Source organism: Dipodomys merriami, unplaced genomic scaffold, assembly GCF_024711535.1.
Source record: "Dipodomys merriami isolate MVZ:Mamm:240054 unplaced genomic scaffold, mDipMer1.0.p SCAF_22, whole genome shotgun sequence".
In the NCBI taxonomy this organism is placed as follows: domain Eukaryota; kingdom Metazoa; phylum Chordata; class Mammalia; order Rodentia; family Heteromyidae; genus Dipodomys; species Dipodomys merriami.
Genome location: NW_027203604.1, coordinates 8056412 through 8075862, shown reverse-complemented (window position 1 = coordinate 8075862; position 19451 = coordinate 8056412). Strand labels below are relative to the sequence as shown.

The 19451-nt window shown below is 39.1% G+C and overlaps 2 protein-coding genes across 6 annotated transcripts in view; one reads left to right on the top strand and one right to left on the bottom strand.

The window, feature by feature from the left end:
- The window catches only part of Ric1 (RIC1 homolog, RAB6A GEF complex partner 1), a 119014-nt gene extending 112677 nt beyond the window's left edge, over window positions 1-6337 (top strand). For all 4 annotated transcript variants that reach the window (XM_070033252.1, XM_070033250.1, XM_070033251.1 and 1 more), the window contains exons 24-26: window positions 1805-1982; window positions 2130-2318; window positions 3598-6337. In XM_070033252.1, coding sequence (XP_069889353.1) covers window positions 1805-1982; window positions 2130-2318; window positions 3598-3886 — 656 coding nt within the window. In that variant the 3' untranslated portion in view covers window positions 3887-6337. The remainder of the gene's footprint in view (window positions 1-1804; window positions 1983-2129; window positions 2319-3597) is intronic.
- A 6203-nt stretch (window positions 6338-12540) lies between these two features.
- The window catches only part of Ermp1 (endoplasmic reticulum metallopeptidase 1), a 45638-nt gene continuing 38727 nt past the window's right edge, over window positions 12541-19451 (bottom strand). Inside the window, exons 14-15 of one of the 2 annotated variants that reach the window (XM_070033247.1) lie at window positions 15201-15364; window positions 12541-15110 (exon numbers count right to left, since the gene is read on the bottom strand). In XM_070033247.1, coding sequence (XP_069889348.1) covers window positions 14943-15110; window positions 15201-15364 — 332 coding nt within the window. In that variant the 3' untranslated portion in view covers window positions 12541-14942. The remainder of the gene's footprint in view (window positions 15111-15200; window positions 15365-19451) is intronic. The other variant, XM_070033248.1, reaches the window with a different exon arrangement.

Here is a 19451-nt window from a genome sequence, read left to right as displayed (position 1 = left end):
TAAAAGAACCATAGTAGTTAGTAAATCAGCATAAATCTTCACCCTCAGTTTTGATGATAAGGAAACACTACCTTAAAGCCCCAGGCAATGAGCAAAAAGTATTCTCTGCTGTAAAGAATTCCATTCTTATCATAAGAACAGTCCATTTTAGTTTTTGTTTCATCAGTACAATTTTGTAGGAATTTGCTTTTTCTCATATACAAGTTCCTAAATAAATATCCTCAATTTTTTTCTTCTTGGCTTTTAAAGCCTAAAATACTTACCTGTCTAACCACTTTCAAGAAAAGTACACTGATGTCTGCTCTTTAATAATAGGTAAATTATAAACAAAAGAGGTTTTGGAGCAATTATGCTGGTTTTATATTTACACACACATGAGATAGTACTAGGGTGTGTATATGTGTACATGTACATATCATACAAGTAATTTATTGGTACAAACAATTTCTGTTTTTTTTTCTTTGTGGTTTAATTTTTTTTTCTGGTATCAAGGCTTGTACTTGTTCAGCTTCCTTTTTTGTGGCTGATGTTTTACCACTTGAGCTATGGTTGGCTTTTTGGTAGTTAATTGGAGCTAAGAGTCTTGTGGACTTTCCTACCACGGTTGGCTTTGAACTGAAATCCTCCAGGTCTCAGCCCCCTGAGTAATTAGGACTATATGTATGAGCCATCAGGGTCTTTGTAGGGACTTTGTGTGTGTATGTGTGTGGGTGTGCTGTGTGCATATGTGCGTGTGTGTATGTGCTGGACCAGGGGCTTGAACTCAGGGCCAAGGTGCTGTCCCTGAGCTTTTTTGCTCAACGTTAGCACTCTTCCACTTGAGCCACAGCTAGACTTCCAGCGTTTTTGATAGTTAATTGGAAATAAGAGTTTCACAGAGGGCTGGGAAGGTGGCTCAGTGGTAGAGTGCTTGCCTTGCATGCAAGAGGCCCTGGGTTCAATTCCTCAGCACCACATAAGCAGAAAAAGCCAGAAGTGGCACTGTGGCTCAAGTGGTAGAGTGCTAGCCTTGAGCTGAAGAGCTGAGGGACAGCACCCAGGCCCAGAGCTCATGCCCCATGACTGGCAAAAAAAAAAAAAAAAAAAAAAAAAAAGAGTTTCACAGATTTTCCTGCCTGGGCTAACCTTGAACCTCAATTCTCAGATCTCAGACTTCTGAGTAGCTAGGATTACAGATATGAGCCACTGTTGCCGGCTCTTTGCAGTTTCTTAATTGTTCAACATTCACCCAGTGTTCCATTATCTATATGTTAACACTATTACTTGGTCTTACGCCATGTGAGGAGGCCTATGACTACCATCACTTTTTTTGTTGTTGTTGGTCATGGAGCTTGAACTCTGGGCTTGGGCGCTATACTTAAGCTCTTCAGCTCAAGGCAAGCGCTCTACCACTTGAGCCACAGTGCCACTTCCGGTTTTCTAGTGGTTAATTGGAGATAAGAGAGTCTCATGGACTTTCCTGCCCGGGCTGGCTTTGAACCATTATCCTCAGATCTCAGCCTCCTGAGTAGCTAGGATTACAGGCATGAGCCACCAGCGCCCGGCTACCATCACTTTTTAATTATAAAATACACATAGGATTATTATGTTTCTCTATCCAAAGTATGTAATAACTATTAGTTTCCTTACTTTTTTATTCAGTTATCTACTGTTGTTCAAATATGGCTATTTTAGCAGTAGATTAAATGTTCTGGTTTCAAAATCCTGAGAAGTCAACATCTGAGAAACAACTAATATTTAAAATTAATGAAGAATTTACTTTGTGTATACAGCTGGTTTGTAACCTCTAGAAATTCTTGATCAGGAGATGAATGCAGCATTGGGTCGGCCACAGACTTAACTGAGAGTAGCTCCATGGTGGATGGGGACTGGACGATGGTGGATGAGAATTTTTCTACACTCAGTTTGACTCAGTCAGAGCTAGAGCATATCTCCATGGAGCTGGCGAGTAAAGGGCCTCACAAATCCCAAGTGCAACTGCGGTGAGTTTCTTAGCTGTTTAAAGGCATAGAAAGCCTACTAAGTGTATTTTTACCTGAGGTACAAGATCTGCTTTCCTGAGATAATGTACCTTTTTGAACATCTCCACGTGCCTTTGCACTTACGTTTTGTGTGTGCTTTATATGTAGGTATTTGCTGCACATTTTCATGGAGGCAGGATGTCTGGATTGGTGTATTGTCATTGGCCTGATTCTTCGAGAGTCTTCAATCATCAGTCAGGTTTTGACTATTTCCCAGTCATCAGAGGTGGATGGAGAGATGTTACAGAACATAAAGACAGGGCTGCATGCAGTGGACCGATGGGCCTCTACAGACTGGTAAGTTCTGGTTTTTAGAGGCTTATCTTTTGATATCCACTTGTCCTTTCACATAAAGGCTTGATTATAATTCACTTGTTTTGGATATGTTTTAGATTTGTGGAAGTAAAAATACTTTCATACATTCAGTTTTAAGGCTGACTGTCTTTACAAACCATCGAGTGCCCACCCATTTGAATGGTACTCTCTACCTGGCACAGTATGTAGATAAAATATTACTAACTTTAAGATTGTTGCAGTACAAATAATGTTAGAATTAGACTGGAACAAAAGATTTGTGGTTATATAAAATTTCTGCTTACAAAGACAAAAAATGCAGTAGTGCACATTGGGAGGCTGAGACAGGAGGACTGTGAGTTCAAGGTCAACATGGGCTACAATAGAAAGCCTTGTCTTCCAAGAGAAAAAAAAAGGTCACAGTTTGTATGAACTTACATTCCATGGCAGTTACTACCAGGTCCAAATTAAACAGTATTGCATATTACAGGGCAGAGTAGTTCAAGCCTATAATCCTGACTACTCAGGAGGCTGAGATCTGAGGATCGCTGTTTGAAGCCAGCCCAAGCAAGAAAGTCTGTGAGATTATCTCCAGTTAACTACTAAAAAAGCCACAAGTGGTGCTATGGCTCAAGTGGGGGAGCACTATCCCTGAGCCAAAGAAGCTCAAAGACAGCACCCAGGCCCTGAGTTTTAAGCCCCCAGGGGACTGGCACCCCCCAAAAAAATTGCATAGGAATTCAAAGCCTTGGATCTTAACCCTGTCTTTGATACCAGTTATATGGAGAATTTGGGACTATTATTTCCTTTTTTAAAATCTGATTTTAAAATGCTAGTCCTTGCTCCTACTGCCCAAAACTTTCAACCAGCCACCTAACTTTTTTTTTTTTTTGGTCAGTTGTGGGGCTTGAACTCTAGGCCTGGGCACTGTCCCTGAGTTCTTCAGCTCAAGGCATGTGCTCTACCCTTGAACCACAGCACCAATTCCAGTTTTCTTGTGGTTAATTGGAGATAAAAGTCTCATGGACTTTTCCTGCCTGGGCTGGCTTTGAACTGTGATCCTCAGATCTCAGCCTCCTGAATAGCTAGGATTATAGGTAAGAACCTCTGACACCCAGCAAGCCAACCAACTTTGCAGTATAAGGTGACCCAAAAAGCCTTTCTTCCCCTCAAAAATCTATCATTTTCTTATTGTATCAATGTTTAGTAGGAGTTTGTAACACCCTAAGAGGTCTTCTAAATTATGGCTGATAAGAACAAATTCTTTTTTCACCCTACCCAGTCCTGGATATAAGCCATTTTTAAACATTATTAAGCCACAACTGCAGAAGCTCAGTGAGATAACAGAAGAACAGGTCCAGCCTGATGCCTTCCAGCCAGCAGCCATGGGTAAGACTTCTGAACAAACCAGCCCCAGGGCAGAGGAAAATAGGGGCTCTTCCTGCCATGGAAGCATCCCCCAAATTGAAGCTGGTGGTAACAGTGTGGTGAGCCGGAAAGAAGAGGACATAACCAGTGGAGATGAAGAGGAACATTTTCAGGATGGGACTTACGACTGTTCTGTGTCCTAACAACAGTGAGTAGCATCATGATAGGCAGTATTAATTAGCACAGTGTATATCTGAGTATACTGTGACCTAGGTGAGTGACTAATGGGAAAGACCTTGGCCTAGAGACTCTTTGGCTAAAGTATTATAAGATTTTAATGAACTCTTTGTCTAAGAAACCTCTTTGACTTCATAAAAATGTGATATCAAAGCATCTTTCATAATTTTTTAAGCTGCAATAGAAAGTAATAAAGAACATTATACAGATGTACATGAGAATATTTTGGTTTTATTGAAATCTTGGTTAGCTGTTAAATCATAGGGATTGTTTTATTTAACCCAGTTAAGCTTACTTTTTCACTCCTTATAGCTTTCTATGTTTTTTGATTCAGTGTGTGTCTAGATGGCTTTTTAAAAACTAAGGTGCTTACTGTAGCTCCTCTAGTACTTGAGCTACCTGTTGCTTCCTTGGATAGAGCCCGCTGTACTCCCAAGCTAGTCCATCCTTCCGAATAGATGTCTGCCCTTGCACAGTGTTGCCAGTGGAGTGGAGATATATTTTTGGCTTTACTAGCCTGATAAATTCCAGTCATGAATTGATAAAAGCTATTTGCCTGTAAGTTAATATGCCTGCTGTAGCAAGTGTGATTGCTACTAGCACAGTGTGGTAGAGGTGTGAGGGATTCTTAGCAATTATATAGACACCACTGAACTATTTTGAATCAAAGAACTGTATCTTTTTGTGAATACTCTTCTTCTGTAAATATACCCAAAGGAACTATTCATATTTTTAAAGCTTGTATTATAGTTTGTAAGGTTTTATGCTGGGTTCTGCATGACCATAGATACTCACTCTTGGAATTAAGAGGGCTTGCTCTTCCCAAAAATGAGAAGTCTTCAGAAAGGAAGACAAGATTTTTGGCTCGGTTGTAAAGTAGCAGAAGTGGACCCACTGATCATGAAGTGGAAGAGGTTTTGTGCAAATTAGTTTCTTATTTATTGCTTTTGTAAACTGAATAAAAGTGGACTTTTATGTAAATAGATTGCCAGATCCTGTATCATCATGGCTACTAAAAATTATGTAAAAATGCATTCTTCACTGTAAACTTTTAAAATATTTTATGTATTTCTAGATAAATTTTAATTTTCATACATTATGAAAACTACATACTTAATTTCTTCTGACTAAACACATATCCACTGTATGTAATTCTAATTACCTAATAGTATTAATTCAGCTTGTTTTTACTGTGCAATTTGAACAAGGAATGCAATGTTATTTTTATAAGAACTTGTTTATTTTTATAAAAGTGTATTTGATGTGGACCAAATTCCTACCACTATGTAAAACAGCCTCTCTTATAGTACAATTATAATTTAGAAATAAAACTTGGTCCTCTGTCCTTGCTTTTTAAAGTAAATAGGTAAACTTAATTGTCCTAAACAAACTTCCATTAAAGGGAAACAATCATTTTTAAATTTCTCATTTCAAAATTCATCAACTGTTAAAATTACTGAATTTGGTAATTTACTGTTATTTACTTTTTACACTAGAAGTGCAATAATTTCAGATAATAAAACTCCTGAGTGGGTAGAGTATGTGACTTGGTACTTGGTGCTACTTTTAAATCTTTGTTTTAAACCACCCTTTTTGGAATCTTAAGACAGAAAATGTTTCTCATTAGAGTTCATACATTAAAACTAAAAATTGAACTGATTTTTCTTCTGTCCTGTTCCACTAGGAAGAACCAGCATTACTTTTGTATTTAGTCGATTTCTAGTGTGCACAGTGAATAAAAATGACTGATCATTATAAATAGCTTTGATCTTTTGAAGTATTCTAAATAAAGCACTGTGCTGCTGAGTTCATCTCACTCTTTGTTATTGCAATTTGGGGGATCAAACTCAGGGCTTCTCACACACTAGGCAAGCACACAACCAGAATTAGATGATTTTTTTTTTCTTTTGAGACAGAATCTCAAACTGCCTAGGCTGGCCTCAAACTAAATTTAGAATCCTCCTGCATCAGCCTCTCCAGGAGTTGGGGTTAGAGGCGTGGGCCAGCCCACCCTTATCCCCACTGTCTCACACTCTTAAAAGCAGGACACCAGTTAATATTATTTCAGAATAAAAAATGTTCACTTTTTGACTGACAGATATAGGAAGTGCCAAGGCAAGAAATTTGACAAGTTTACTAAAAATTTCTCTTTGGTAGTTTGTTATTTGCTTCAGTTTTTAAAACGTATTATGGTGTATTGTTTGGTTTGAATACATATCAGCTGCTTAAGCCATAATTTTAACCAATGAATTTAATATAGCTATTTGAAAGTTATAGATATGTTTAAATTATTTGCTGATACCAAAACATAAACATCATTTGGAGGTACAATCAACTTCATTTGTAATTAAAGTTGCTGCTGCTTTCTGTAATATGTATTTTTTACTTGGCAAATGGAAATAAAACCATTACACAAACTTTTGTTTATTTATCATCTCAGGTAAACAGCAAAAAGTATGTTAAAAGCCACAAAAATTTTATTTTATAATTTTATCTTAAGAGTTTGGGCTAGGAAGGTGGCTCAGTGGTAGAGTGCTTGCCTTGCATGCATGATGCCCTGGGTTCCATTCCTCAGCACCACATAAGCAGAATAACCCAGAAGTGGCCCTGTGACTCAAGTGGTAGAGCACTAGCCTTGAGCTGAAGAGCTGAGGGACAGCGCCCAGGCCCAGAGCTCAGGCCCCATGACTGGCAACAAAAAGAAAAAAATTATTTTATAATTTCATCTTAAGAGTTTGACTACTGAAATAAGTAGAAATTCCAATCAGTTTATCTTAAATGCTGATAGATAGGAGTTAACAGCATCCAGATACCTAACAAGAGAAAGAGCAGTCTACAGAGCTTGGAAAATGCTCAAAATATAGGAAATAACTTTAATCTGACACATACCATATGATCACTTAAAAAACTAAGATTAAAATTTTGAGTTTTCCATTTTCCTATATATTCCTGAATCTACTGTCTGGGAATTTGCTTAGTCTGACCATTCATAAACAGAGTCACATAATATATGGACTTTCATGTCTGACATCTTTAACTTGGTGCGATGTTTTCAATACTTACCCTTTGTTCCTTTTTTATAGTTGAATAATACTCATTGTATTATTTGACAGTTTGAGGTGCAAGTTTTTTCCACTTTGGGCTATTAGGAATAACACTAATGTTAACATGCATAAAAAAGTTTCCTCTTAGCCAAGGTTTCACTTTCTAAGGATTCAATTACAGTTACTTCAAGTCCAAAAATATTAATTGGAAAATTACAAAAATCTCTATAAAAAGTTTTAGCTTATATTTATAGATAAGACTTTTTTTAACATCGCTAGTATGTATAGATAGCATAAATAGGGTATGATCCATGTTTGAAGAACTCAATAAGAATCTTGGGACATACCTATAGCTATCAATAAAGGGACTACAGTGTAGTTTTTTGTGGATGCATACTTTCAGTTTCTCTAGAGATCCAACTTGTTGGTCATACATAACCAGTAAAATTATTGAGAAAATGCTTATTTCCACAATTAATGTCTAATTTTTCCACTAGCAGTGATATCCCTCTCTACTAGCAATATTCACTTTTTGATCAAAGCTATCCATATAGTATATGAAATAGGCATGTCAGTATAATTAATATTTCAATTTAATGACTAATGTACACTTTTTATTATTATCCAGTTGTATATCTTTGCAGGAAAAATTGTATGGTGTTTTTCTTTTTTGGTGGCCTGGTTGTTGTCCCTTAGCTTTTTTGTTCAAGACTGGTGCTCTTGAACCACAACTTCACTTCCTGTTTTTTGGTGGTTAATTCGAAGTAAGAATCTCATGGACTTTCCTGCCCAGGCTGGCTTCTAACTTTAATCCTCAGATCTGTCTTCTAAGTAGCTAGGATTACAGCATGAGCCACAAGCATCCAGACTCAGTTTGCCAGTCCTGGGCTTGAACTCGGGGCCTGGTCACTATCCCTGAGCTTTTTTGCTATCACAGCCCTAGATCCCCTTCTGGCTTTTTGGTGGCTGATTGGATATGAGTGTCTCATGGACCTTACTGTCTGGCCGACTTCCAACTGTGATCCTCAGATCTCTGCCTCCTGAAGAGCTAGGATTATGAGCTTCAGCCACCAGCACCCAGCTTTTCAGTGTTTTTTGTTTTGTTTTGTTTTTCCTTTGGGTCCGGTCATGGGGCCTGAACTCTGGGCCTGGGCGTTGTCCCTCAGCTCCTCAGCTCAAGGCTATTGCTCTACCATTTGAGCCACAGCGCCACTTCCGGCTTTTTTTTCTTTTTGCTTAGGTGGTGCTGAGGAATCGAACCCAGGGCCTCAAGCATGCAAGGCAAGCGCTCTACCACTGAGCCACCTTCCCAGCCCCATCAGTGGTTATTTTTGAAATAGGTTCTTGCCTTATGCTGGGACCAACCTGGACTACAATCTTGTTTGTGCTTCACCTGTACTTGGGAGTTAGGGGAACAAGCATTCCACTATACTTAGCTATTAGTCAACATGGAATCTCACAAACTTCCAACCAAGATCCTAGGCTAAGCTCTGCCCCTCCCCACCCCCCCCACCCCCCGGTCTCTAGGGGCATTTCATCCATTGTCATTTATACTTTTACCACTGGTTTGCCAGTGATATCTTCTGTATACTAGATCCATATTCGGTATATAAATATTTTCTCATTGTCAATCTTTTCTTGATGGTATCCTTTGAAAAATCCTAGGTTTGTTCTTTTTTATCCTATTTTTCTTTGGTTGCTTGTGCTTTTTGATTTCATAGCTAGGGAAGCAATAATACAAAGTTATAGATCTTTATGCCTATTTTTTCCTCAAATGATTTTATGCTTTTAGCTTTTACATTTATGCTTGTTCTATTTTATTTATGATATGAAGAGGGATCTAGTAGGGATCGATTTTCATATCAATCGATGTTCAAACATGTGGGCACCATTTATTGGAATGGTTTTTCTGCTTGTCAAAAATCAACTTCCATTATATGAGCTTATTTCTGGGACAGTGATTTATTTACATGTTTATCTCCTACCAGTAATATACTCTTGGTGGTGGTTGTGTAGGAAATTTCAAGAAGTGAGCCCATGTTTGTTTCGTTGTACAGCTGTTTGGGTATACTCTTGAAGTTCCGCTTGAGTTATAGGGCCAACTTGTTAATTTCTGCACTTAAAAAAATTTCGGAACTTAAAACCCAGCCAAGTGCCAGTAACTCATGCTTGTAATCATAGCTACTCAGGAGGATGAGATCTGAGGATCTCTGTTCAAAGCCAGCCCGGAGAGCAATTTCCATGAATTTCCAATTAACCACAAGAAAACCAGAAATGGCGCTGTGCTCAAGTAGTAGAGTGCTCATCATGATCTGAAAAGCTGAGGGACAGCACCCAGGCCCAGAGTTCAAGCCCCACAACTGACACACACACCACACCCCACCTCGGTGCTGGCGCACGCACACACACACACACACACTTTTTTTTTTAAGACTGAGCCCAATCTGTACTCATAAACCATGAGGTGAGTGCCAAAAGACCAGACAAATAGGGCTGAAAGCGAGGTTATTCATTTGGACGCAGACGACAGGCAAAGAGAAAGCATCTTTACAAATGATACTCAGGAACCAAATGCAGATTGGGGGAGTATGTTGTACCCACGGAGCCTTGACCCCTCACCTGAAAAAACTGGCCTCCAACGAGAGCAAGAATCCTCTCTGCACGATTGCATGCTTTGGGCTATGCGAAACGGATGTATGCCTGCCATCCATGTGCTCATTTGGCTAGCACGGCTGGTAGCGCACACCTGTAATCCCAGTGGCTCTGGGGCTGAGAGCTGAGGCTCACAATTCGAAGCCAGCCCAGGTAGAAAAGTTCCTAGAGACTTTTATGACTCAGTGCATGCGCGCACGCACACACCCACACACACACACACAAGTGAGGATAAGCCGGGTGCGGTGGCTCCCGCCTATCATCCCAGCTCCTCAGGAGGCTGAGATCTGAGGATCGTGGTTCAAGGCCAGCCCAGACAAGGAAAGGCCGTGAGACTTTGCCCTCCCGTGAGCCACCAGAAAACCAGAAGTGGCTGTGGTTCAAGGGGTAGAGAGCCAGCCTTAAGTGAGAGCTCAGGGACACACACACACAACCTGGGTGCTGGTGCCTTATGCCTATAATCCTAGCTACTCAGGAGGCTAAGATCTGAAGATAGAGGGGTAGAGCACCAGCCTTGAGTGAAAGAGCTCAGGGACGGACACACACACACACACACAGCTCAGGGACGGACGGACACACACACACACACACCTGGGTGCTGGTGCCTTATGCCTGTAATCCTAGCTACTCAGGAGGCTAAGATCTGAAGATAGAGGTTCTGAAGCCAGTCTGGGCAGGAAACTCTCTGAGACTCTTATCTCCAATAAACCATTCAGAAAAAGCCAAAGCCAGAAGTGGTGCTGTGGCTCAAGTGGTAGAACATTTGCCTTGAGCAAAAGAAGCTCAAGGACAGCACCAGCCCAGAGTTCAAGATCACGGCCCAGGACCAGCACACACATATACAGAGCAGACTTTGATAGGAATTGTATTCAATCTGAAAATCAGTTTAGAGAATACTGTCTTTTAGAATATTCCAATCCAGGCAGGTGCCTTTTCAGCAATATTTTGTAGTGTTACTTTTCTTGGGGGCATGAACTTAGAAGCCGCTGCACTGTTCCTGAGCTGTTTTGCTCAAGGCTAGTTCTCTACCACTTGGATGACAGCACTATTTCCGGCTTTTTCTGAGTAGATTATTGGGATAGTCTCTCACAGACATTCTTAGCTGGACTGGCTTCAAAACATGATCCTCAGATCTCAGCCCCTTGAGTAGCTAGGATTACAGATATACGAGCCACCAGCACCCAGTTTGTTATTTCTAAGTATTCTCAAAGTTCATGTAAATGAAATTATTTCATTTTGGGGTTTTCTTGTGTATAGAAGTATAGTTAAGTGAGTTACACCAATATTCGATGCAGTTTTTTCCTATGGATTCTTAGGATTTTTTTTCTTTTTTTGGTTGTAGGGTGTTTAACTTAGAGCCACTTTGAGCCATAGCTCCACTTCCAATTTTTGAGTGGTTAATTGGAGATGTGTCTCATGGGACTTTCCTGCCCAGGCTAGCTTCAAATCTTGATTTTCAGATCTCAGCTTCCTAAGTAGCTTTACAGGTGTGAGCCATTGGTACATTGATCTTAAGATTTCTGACAGAGATCATTGCAGCTAGAGGTAGTTTTAACTCTTCCTTTTGAATCTAGAAAGCCAAATTGTGCTGGTTGAATCTACCAAGATGATGTTCAGAAATAGCAATACAGTCATTATGATGTTAGCTGTGCATTTTTCATAGATATCTTCTTCCAGGTTAAAGAAGTTCCTCTTTTAAGTTTAAGGAGACTTTTTTTTTTTTCAATCCTGGAAGGGGTTTTGAATTTTTAGAAAACTGAAATTTGGGCTGTGAATGTGGCTTGCACCTAGAATTCATGAAGCCCTGTGTGTGATTCCTCACTACCACATAAACCCAAAAGGCTGGACATGGCACTGTGACTTAAGTGATAGAGTGTTAGCCTTGAGCAAAAGAAGCTCAGGGGCAGTGCCCAGGCCCTGAGTTCCATCTCCAAGACTGACCAAAAACAAAAAACAAAAAAAACCTGATATTTTCTGAGGTGATTATGTGATTTTGTTCTTTAATATAGTATGCCACACTGGTTTTACAATGCTGAACCAACCTTGCATTCTAGGACAAATCTTACTTGGTCATGGTGTAGGATCAAATTGGACAAAAGATTATGAATGAAGTCAGTGTCAAGAAAAAGGTATACTCTAAGGCTGGGAATGTGGCTTAGTGACTAGCATGCTTGAAGCCCTGGGTTCAATTCCTCAGTACCACATACACAGAAAAAGCCAGAAATGGTACTGTGGCTCAAGTGGTAGACTGCTAGGTTTGAGCAAAAGAAGTTCAGGGATAATGCCCAAGCCTTGAGTTCAAGTTCCAGGGCTGGCATTAAAAAAAAAAAAAAAAAGATGTACTCTAAAATTCTGTGTGAATTTCAACCAAAACAGACATAATGTACCTGTACACATAAGTACATCTTGACTTTATTGGACATGAGAAGTGTTTAACAGAAAGTGGCTTACTTAACCAGGTTAAACTTTTGAACTTTTCTGAGGGTACATATTCTGTAAAATCTTTGAACAGAGATCACTGAACAAGAATGGGCTCTTGTTTTGGTGAGTGGTGGTGCTGTCCTTCCAGTTTCTTTCCTTCTTCCTGTTCCTATTGCCACTCTGCCCCCCTCCCCAATTAAAAAAATTGTTAATTAGGCCTTTTGTAATTCTTCTCCCTAGTGCAGATGATTTATATCTATGCTGATATTCAACATTACCAACTAACAGAACATGTTTATATACTTTCTGTAAAATTCAGGTGTACCATTTCATTCCCAGGTGGTTGTTTTTTTTTTAAGTGATCATTTCCATGGTGAGTTTTTCCCTCATATCACTCTTTAAAATAGCAATTCTATGTATATGAGCTAGAGAGCAGCAGTTAAAATACTGTGGACATGGAAAAAACCTTCAAATATGGGAGAGTATAAATAATAATGTCTCGGTTTAAAAAGATACAACAAATATGTTAAAATTTATTTCAGTAACATTTTAAGGCAACAATTAACATGTCATCAAACCAGTGAAAAGAAACAGACATACACACTTGTTCTTCCTGAATCAGCAGGTTGGCTTGTAGCTCCCTTTATGTTAATACTTCAAGGAATCCTAATACACTTACTCATATCCACTAAAATGTGGAAACAAACACTTAAAGAGCTACTTTGAAACCACAATTTTTCACTTTCCTTGAATATGCAGTACTGTGCTGTTACATTTAGATTCTCTAGTGGGGAAAACACATTTATTTGCTAGTACTTTTAAAAAGACCCTTTTAGAAATGAGTAAGTCATAATCTTTTAAAGAGTGAGGGGTGGTTAACAAGTTAAATCTCAGTAGCTAATGATAGGAAGTATGCTTATTGACAGCCATGAATATTGTGTTTACTTACCATTTCTGACATTAAAGCCTTTCAGACTATTAGCATGACCTGAGACTGAATATCTTGTCACTGACTGCACAGTATTAAAGAAAGGTTCATGATGCTAAAAAAAATCAAAACAATTGTTTTGATAGAGAATTGTTTTGATTGAGAAGCCAAAGGTAAACCATGATTATTAAAAAGAAAAGGTGACCTTTTCTTTTTAAAAAGTAAAAAGTCAGGGAACTTCATATTCATAGTGTCCTCAACATGATGCCTTACTTTTATTTCTTGTCATATATTCCATATTAACCACAGAGAAAGAATATGTGCCTGTATATTGAAATTCATTGAGATATTACCAGTTTTTCTCTATAAATAATGACTTTTTAAATACCATAAACCCTGCAAAACTTGTGCTGTGCTAACAGATGTATTTTGCAGAAGCCAGACACTAGAAGCACTTGAGACTGGTAAGATTTCCACAAAGTCCAGGAGAAGCAGTGATTCCTATGTGCAATGCTAGTCAGGTAATATGTTGTCTATCCTTCAGCACTGCTGTTTGCCTGGGCCGTTTTTAAGAGTCACAAATCAGGCAATATTAGGAGTACAATTAAGAAAACACATTATCCAAGTCACATAAGCTGTGCATTTGACTATGCTCTTGCTGTTCAGACAGAGTGAAAGGCTACTTTTTAAAAAACACTTCTCATTCCCGTATCACCTGAGAAGTCTATGGCTTTTCTTTCTAACTTTGGCTTATGCTTACTAACTCAAAATCAATGTAACTTTTTACATCTCTTAATGGGGAAAAGAAACAGCATAATTTACCACTGATCTCACCAAATCCTATCAGATGAACCTAGAAGCCAAGAAAGGCATTGCTATATTACACCTCACATGCTACATTCCTGTCTTCAAAATGAAAAGCACCTATCAGGCCTTACCACTGCCATCATGCAAGATCTTAATACTTATCTGTACACTGATTTCATCTTGTACAAGTCTCAGAGAAGCCAGTTCTATTACACAGCAAGTTACTGAGAAATTATTCATTCAATTGACTACAAAATAAAAGAACCCAGTACATTAATAAAATTATATCCTAAATTAGGATTAACTTTGTATAATAGAAGACTCCTATGAAATGAAGATATTTATAAAATGTCCACTATTCCTGATCTTCTTGCCCTTCCACTACAGAATACCCATACTGGCAACTCAAGTGTTCTGAGGAAGGAAATTTCGTTCCTGTACTTGCACAATTTTCTGAGCCCGCCTGTAAAAATGTAGAAGGAAATAGAGCTAGAAGAATGTACCCTTCTCAACTTGGTGAGAGAGAAACTTGAAGATAACTCGGAACACCAGGTCATCTCAGAGATCTACATTCAGTTAAAAAAAAAAAAGTAGATTTATATTCAGTAAAAAAAGGAACAAGAAGTTGCCTAAAGAAATACAGCTTTAGAGCTGCTGAGGTTCAATGCTTCTTCTGCAGTCCTATGGCAATCTTTGTCTAGTGATTTGCAGAGTTAGATCTCATTGGGAGGTCATTAGTTAATAGCAATGAATGGTATTCACTCACTACCCTGTGATACAAAGAATGAGCATTAAGTAGAAAATGATGCTTATCTCATTAACAATAATCTGATAAGCCTACATCTGACAAGTCTACATCTTCCTTGAGTCTAGAAGTAAAAGGAATTTGCTGGCTTCTGTCATAGGTCATATAAAATGACTCATGTAGTGGCAATTACCCACATGTGCCAGAAAAACAGGCATTTTCAAGTGTCAAAAAGGCCATGCATCACTGTTTCATGATTTATCCCATAATACAGTATTTGGGCCTAAAAAGTGTTAACCAAAGCTTTCTGAACATAGACTCATTAAAATTCAATAACTTACATTAACAAATATCCATGTTACATGGAAAGTAACTGTGCCACATGAAATATTCACCAGGCAGGTGCTCAGAGCTCATCCACAATATTAAAACACAAAGAGACTATAGGTGCACACCCAGGAGGAGGGAAATGTCCAATCCGGGAACTTTTTACTTAGTGCATCCAGTTGAGAGGATCTCTTGTCGTCCCCAGATAGATAATGAGCAGCAATGGCCACAGTGACCATTCCTTGAGGTTGTTCTTCTGAGACCTGCTACAGAAAATCAGTTAGTTCTCTGAACCCAGAATACTGAACTCAAAAATTCTCGTTAAATACCCACATGGAGCTTCAAGATACTCCCACCTGCACTTCTATCCAGAACTGCCATGCAGAGGCCTGAAGTCCATGGGAGTAAAATACAAAGTAGTCCCCTCCTTTACTTGTGACTGGGGTACCATTGCCAAGTGACCACTGAGAAAGTGTTGACCCTTTGTGGGTTCGAACATAGAATGACATATGGCTTGGCCCTGTAAGATAATACAAAGGAAGAATAGTTGATCATTTAAAAGCATCAACAAGAGCATTTAGATAGCCACCCAAAGTATACTGTGAAGGTTCCTGCCTTAACCACTTTTTTTTTTTTTTTTTTGGTCAGCTGTGGGGCTTGAACTCTGGGCCTGGGCGCTGTCCCTTGAGCCACAGCGTCACTGGGTTTTCAGGTGGTTAATTGGAGGTAAGAGTTTCATGGACATTCCTGCCTGGCTGGCTTTGAACTGTGATCCTCAGATCTCAGCCTTCTGAGTAATTAGGATTACAGGCGTGAGCCACCAGCTCCCAACCTTAATCACTTTTAAGTGTACTCACTACAAACCAAATGGGAGCCTTACCAGTTTGGACATTCAGTATCTAGCAACAAAGTAATGAAGTAGGCAGAAAAGTCAGAATTTAAATGAAAAAGCCCATGTTCAGTGTCCACAGTGTCACTTAATTCTTGTATGATATTAGCAATTCATGTAGTATGAGTCATAATTTCATAACATTAATTCTTTTGAGAAGATATTAACAAAAGCATGTGGGAGTTCTGGGAAGATGACAAAATACCATGAAAGTTCTAAGGATGATTTTTTAAGAGTTTACTTTGCAGACAGAACTGATACGTAACATATCTTAAAAACATTACTCATTTTTCCCTACATAGGCAGCAAAATGAAATACCAGTTTTTCTGACAACTTAATAAGCACTTGGAACTTCCAAGAAACTAAGGGAAGATGAGGCCAAAAATAAAAGTGAAAAACCACACTCAACCTAACTTCAAAAATACCAAATTTGAAGTAAAAGTAATAAGTTTGTAGACCAATCTTACATGTTCATGCCTACTCTGTTCCTGCTGTCAATTTTTTTTTTTTTGGTTGGCTGTGGTGCTTGAACTCTGGGTCTGCCTGCTGTCCCTCAGCTCTTCAGCTCAAGTTTCCTGGTGGTTAATTGGAGATAAAGAGTCTCATAGAATTTTCCTGCCCGGGCTGGCTTTGAACCGTGATCCTCAGATCTCAGCCTCCTGAGTAGCTAGGATTACAGGCATGAGCCACCAGAACCTGTCTTGCTGTCAAATTTTTAATAAGCAAAATACGTTGATCCTAATGTGAAAATACTAGCATTCAGAGCAAGGGTTGTTGGGTAGCTACTTAAAGTACACACACTCTTTGAAGTGCCATTTGTACAAGCAAAGCTTCTGTGGGGAAAAAAAGAGACATTCTCAGGCATCTGGGGTGTAACTGATACAGCAATTGCCCAGGATGCACAAGGCCCTGGGTTGATCTTTAGCACCAAAGAAAGTAAATAAAGACTTATTAAAGAATCTAGACTTCGTTACACTGACAGAAGAGGGAACTGGCTAGCAACCGTACACCCAATAACACAAAAATGAGGAAAAGGATAAAACCATCCATGTAATTATAAAAACTAGAAAATGATGGGGCTGGGAAGGTGGCTCACTGGTAGAGTGCTTGCCTTGCATGCCTGAGGCCCTAGGTTCAATTCCTCAGCACCATATAAGCAAAAAGAAAAAAGCCGGAAGTGGTGCTGTGACTCAAGTGGTAGAGCGCTAGCCTTGAGCTGAAGAGCTGAGGGACAGCGCCCAGGCCCAGAGTTCAGGCCCCACGACTGGACCCCCCCCCCAAAAAAAAAAAACTAGAAAATGAAAACCAGTACATCTTTTTAAACCTCCATTAAGTAAAAGAAGCCATTAAGATAATACTCTAGGGCTGGGAAGGTGGCTCAGTGGTAGAATGCTTGCCTTGCATGTATGAGGCCCTCGGTTCAATTCCTCAGCACCACATAAGCAAAAAGAAAAAAGCCGGAAGTGGCGCTGTGACTCAAGTGGTAGAGCGCTAGCCTTGAGCTGAAGAGCTGAGGGACAGCGCCCAGGCCCAGAGTTCAGGCCCCACGACTGGACCCCCCCCCAAAAAAAACTAGAAAATGAAAACCAGTACATCTTTTTAAACATCCATTAAGTAAAAGAAGCCATTAAGATAATACTCTAGGGCTGGGAAGGTGGCTCAGTGGTAGAATGCTTGCCTTGCATGCATGAGGCCCTGGGTTCGATTCCTCAGAACCACATAAGCAAAAAGGAAAAAGCCGGAAGTGGCGCTGTGGCTCAAGTGGTAGAGAGCTAGCCTTGAGCTGAAGAGCTGAGGGACAGCACCCAGGCCCCAGGACTGGAACAAAAAAAAAAAGATAATACTCTAAATATACTCACAAGTAAAAATAAAATCATGTTGACTGCACATAAGAATTTCTGTATTTTTTTTTTTGGTCGGTCGTGGGGCCTGAACTCTGGGCCTAGGGGCTGTCCCTCGGCTCAAGGCTCAAGGCTAGCATTCTACCACTTGAGCCACAGCACCACTTCGGCTTTTTCTGCTTATATGGTGCTGAGGAATCGAACCTAGGGCCTCATGCATGCAAGGCAAGCACTCTACCACTGAGCCACCTTTCCAGACCAGAACTTCTATTCTTATCTCAGCATAAGACACATAAATAAATGAAGATATAGAAGAACAAAATTATAAGAAAAGAAAGTAGATCATATATTTACCTGTTAAAATTTATATGCTGACTAAAACAGAAAAACAAGAACAAACCAAACCCAAAACTACTAGACAGAGATGGTAAAAACCAGCACAGACACCAATGTATTAAGAGACTAAAAAAAAAAAAAAAATAGAATCAATGAAACAAAAATTAGTAAGATTGACAAACCCATATCTAATGGACAAAAAACACCGAAATCAACAAAAACAGACTTTAAAAACATCATAATAAAAATCCAAGAAATCTAAAAGATTATGATGTACTACTTTATAAACCTGCACTCAACATGAAAAATCTAGAAGAAATGGATAAATTCCTAGAGGTAGACTAGCTGCCTGAACTGAACCAAGAAGATAGAAAACAGTTACACAGACCCCTAAAAAGCAATGAGATTGAAGACTGAATAATCTCCCAACAAGCAAAGTCTAGGTCCCAGTGGATTCACAGCTGAATTGTGTAAGACGTTTAAAGAACTAACAACAGTAATCCTCAAACATTTCCAAGAAAGAGAAAAGGGATGATCATTACCAACTCATTCTATGAAGCCAGTATTATACTCATCCCCCAGCCAGATACTCAATGAAAAAGAGATCTGCAGACCAATCTCTTTGACGGACATAGGTGCAAAGCTCCTTAATAAATACTTGCTAACAATATTCAACAACAAACCCAAAAAACATTCTCTACAATTGTCAGTTTCATTCCAGAGCTGCAAGTTTAGTTCAATAAACATAAATAAAAAAATGTAATACACCACGTTAACAGAGCCAATGACAATTACATGATCATCTTAGTAGATGCAGAAAAAGCCTCTGACAAAATCCAACATCCATCTATGATAAAACTCTGGAGAAGCTAAAAAAGAATATACCTCAACATAATAAAGGCTATCAATGACAAACCTACAGCCACCATTATACTAAAAGAGAAAAACTAAAACTATTTCCTCTAAAATCAGAACATGGTAAGGATGTCCACTCTCTTCATTCCTTTCTAATACAGTCCTAGAATTCATAGGCAAAACTATATGGCAAATGGAAGACATAACCCAATTAAAAAAACAAGAGGCGGGGGTGGAGGAAAAGTGGGAGAAAAATGAGGGGAGGGGATCAATATTCAACAAGAAATATACTCATGGGCTGGGAATGTGGCTCAGTGGTAGAATGATTGCCTTGCATGCATGAGGCCCTGGGTTTGATTCCTCAGCACCACATAAGCAGAAAAAGCCAGAAGTGGTGCTGTGGCTCATGTGGTAGAGCACAAGCCTTAGGACAGAGCCCAGGCCCAGAGTTCAGGCTCCACAACTGACAAAAAAAAAAAAAAAAAAAATATATATATATATATATATATATATATATATATATATATATATACTCATTACCTTACTTATGTAACTAACCGCTCTGTACATCAATAAATTTTTTTAAATAGGAAAAGAAATTAAGCTATCCTTGTAAGGCAGATGACATGATCTTAAATCACTAGACTTCACTCCCATGCTTCTAGAGCTGATTAATAACAAAGTA